This window comes from Cryptomeria japonica, unplaced genomic scaffold (genome assembly GCF_030272615.1).
Source record: "Cryptomeria japonica unplaced genomic scaffold, Sugi_1.0 HiC_scaffold_1672, whole genome shotgun sequence".
NCBI classification, from domain to species: Eukaryota; Viridiplantae; Streptophyta; class Pinopsida; order Cupressales; family Cupressaceae; genus Cryptomeria; species Cryptomeria japonica.
The window spans coordinates 1-3,499 of record NW_026729996.1 but is presented as its reverse complement, the minus strand read 5'-3'; the positions used below and the strand labels follow the sequence as shown (position 1 = coordinate 3,499).

Genomic DNA, 3,499 nt, shown 5'->3' with positions numbered 1-3,499 from the left:
TCCCTTGAACTCATCTATATAAACATCTTTTTTGGTCTCTCGATTTATAATATAAAAAAAAAATATCTCTACCTATTTTAATATGCTGAATTTGTAACAAAATAAATTTATAAAAGTTATTAAATCTTCATTGAACATATTACAAAAAATATTAAAAACTCACATAAAAATAATAAAAATTAAAACTATAAGAAATAAAATGTAAACATGTTGAGAAAAAATATTAAAAAACTATCATAAAAAAAATAATAAAAATAAAAATTATAATTATCCTAAGTGTTTTAGATATACTGGACTTGTATAGCTAACAATTTGATAACATTTCCTTTCTGCGTTGCTATCAATTCCGTTGAGAACAAAATGGCAGCGAATATCGTTATATTGAGGCTGTGCAAAGTTACGAAAGACTTTGAAGATTTCGAGGTGGAGAGAATGGTTGCTATGGAATTAGAGGTCATAAAGAACTGTATCCAAGACACTACAATTTTTTGGAATTAGAGGTTATAAAGAACTGTATCCAAGACACTACAATTTTTTTACTGTAGTGTTAGGATTTGATTTTGTTTAGGTTTAAGGTTTAGTGTTAGTGTTATGGTATAATTGGTTTAGGATTAGGGTTCAATTTGATTTAATATTCAATTAGGTTTAGGGTTATGGTTTAATTAATTTTGTGTTATAGTTAGGGTTTAGTTTGGTTTAGGATTCAAATGAAATTTAGTTTTGGTTAAGGGTTCAATTTTTTTTGTTAGTGTGTAATTATGTTTATCATCATGATTCAATTTAGTTTAGTGTTATGGTTCAATTGTAGTTGATGTAAGATGGAGGTTAAATTTGATATAGGGTTAAAATTAGGTTTTATAAGGTTTATTATTAGAGTTAAATTTCGTTTAGTGTTAGGGTTTACAAATAAATTTTGAGTTCATTATGGTTTAAGTATCAATTCTATTTTTTTTGGGTTTAATTTTTCTTATAGTTCAATATGAATCAATTTTAATTTATTATTAGGATTATTGTTATATTATTTTTTAGGTTAGGGATATATTTAATCTAGTTTTAGGGTTCAATTTGGTATATTTAATTAATTTTAGGGTTAAGGTTCATTTTTTTTGGTGTTTAGTTAAGTTTAGGGTTTGGGTTTAATTAGTTATAGTGTACAATTAGGTTTAAGGTTATGATTTAATTTGGATTGATTTTAAGGTTAGGGTTTAATTAAGTTGATGATTAGAGTTCAATTTGGCTTGTTTTTAGGATAAGGGTTGAATTTGGCTAATTATTTTTATAAGGTTTGTGATTGAGGTTCAATTCATCATAATTTATATTTATAGTAGAGTATAATTGAAAGAAAAGGTACATTTATTTTCCAAATACAAAAACATCAACACTAAAGTTATATAAAATAATGAAAATACATTAAAAAATTAATAAGATAAATATGTATTGTTTGTTAGTTAAATTTTTTTTTTCAATAAGATTGATTTGAATGTATCCTTGAATTTTTTAATAAAAAGTTTGACAAAAATTCTATAATTTAAAATTAAAAAATACTTTTAAAAAATATATAAGAACAAGTATTAATTTTTTAATTTACTTTATCTATATATTTATATCTTTATAAATAGGATCAATGCAACAAACTTAAAACAAGTGCCACATAGTGGACAATACTTTACTTTATCTACATCTTTATAAATACATAGGATCAATGTCTCCTCTCCACTCTTTCCTACCGGCACCCTAAAAAAATTGTTTATAGGCAGTTTGGATAGTAATTTGAGATAATATATTTTGCAATAATAATATAATAGATAGTGCCTATAATTATGGAATAGTTATAAAATTAAAAACCAACTCTTGAACATTATGCATTATGTGAAGGTAGAAAGGGGTGAAATGTGACATAAAAAATAATAATTAAAACTATAATATATCTATGGATTTGTAACAAAATGAAGTTATAAAAATTATAAAATCTTCATTGAATAGGAAACCCATGAATATAAATAATAAGTAGAAAGGTGTGAAACGTGAACATATTACAAAAAATATTAAAAAACTCACATAAAAATAATAAAAATTAAAACTATAAGAAATAAAATGTAAACATATTGACAAAAAATATTAAAAAACTGTCATAAAAAATAATAAAAATAAAAATTATAATATCTCTAGATGTTTTAGATATACTGGACTTGTTATAAGAGTTATAAAATCTCATAAAGTAGACCTATTTCACTTGCTGAAAAATCGGGCAACTTACGCGAAGGGGATTTGATAAAAATATGTTCCCTCCTGTTATCAATTTAACAATTTGATAACATTTCCTTTCCGCGTTGCTATCAATTCCGTGAAGAACAAAATGGCAGCGAATATCATTACATTGAGGCTGTGCAAAGGTACGAAAGACTTTGAAGATTTCGAGGTGGAGAGAATGGTTGCAATGGAATCAGAAGTCATAAAGAACTGTATCCAAGACACACATCATGGGATGGAGCCTCTAAAGCTTTGTCTTCCTTCCGGTCACACCGAACCTGTCAAAGTTCTGGAGAAAGTATTAGAGTATTGTGAGTACCATGCTCATGCAAAATCCAACAGTATATCAGAAGAAGATGTGAAGATATGGGATACGGACTTTGCTAAAAATATTATGGCTGCCGATCGAAATCTGGGGTCTGTCTGTCACATTCTTAAGGCTGCTGATTTTCTTCAAATTATTGGCTTGTGTAATTTGTTATCTAAGACTATTGCAAATTTCATTAAGGACAATTTTTTTAAAGATGGAACAGAATAACTTGAATGAGGAGGTATGAGCCGCAATCCTGTGAGAGACCAGGTAGGGATATGAATAAAGTATATCTGAAAGCAGTTTGCTGAGACAATCTTGATAAATTAATTATTCACTATTTATGTTTGAAATTTTTGCGATTTCTCTTGAGCTATACTTATATCTGTAAGAGATTTTTTATATTATTGAAATCAGATGATGTTGGAAACATGGATTGTTGGAAAGATGCATTATTGGCCGTGGCAATTAAGGACTTTATTGACAATACTATATATTTTGGACCTATATAAATCTACAATGAGATCCAAAGTTTAAAATAGAAATAAAAAAAATCTAATCTTGTAATTTTAGATTTCAAAAAGTATTTAGATCATTTGTAATTCATTTAGTTGATAACATAATTTGTTTTTTATTTTTTATAATTGTAATGACAAGATTTGCAATTACATAGACTATCTAATGTGAATATTGCCAACTGACCAATAGACCAAAGTCATTGCAGAGCTCGGCCATAGTTAGATAGACTATTTAATGTGAATAGATTTGCAATTAGTTAGATAGACTATTTAATGTGAATAGGGGGCAGTTAGCAGGCAAATCTGGTTTGGTTTGATAATGTAAGGAATTTTAACGAAAGTTCATCTGCGGTGAAGAGATGACAGCGGCCAGCATACAAGCAAATCAATTTAGGAGGAAATGTAGATTCCTTACTACTTT

The 3,499-nt window shown here is 27.0% G+C and overlaps 1 protein-coding gene across 1 annotated transcript; it reads left to right on the top strand.

Annotated features, from left to right (window-relative positions):
- The first annotated feature begins 2,356 nt into the window (after positions 1 to 2,356).
- LOC131873409 (SKP1-like protein 1) lies at positions 2,357 to 2,788 on the top strand. The gene has a single exon (XM_059216324.1). It carries the CDS (start codon positions 2,357 to 2,359, stop codon positions 2,786 to 2,788), a length of 432 nt encoding a protein of 143 aa, XP_059072307.1.
- Positions 2,789 to 3,499: the final 711 nt, after the last annotated feature.

Excerpts from the sequence above, each read along its gene's own strand:
- LOC131873409 (XM_059216324.1), top strand. The coding sequence starts at position 2,357 with ATGGCAGCGAATATCATTACATTGAGGCTGTGCAAAGGTACGAAAGAC.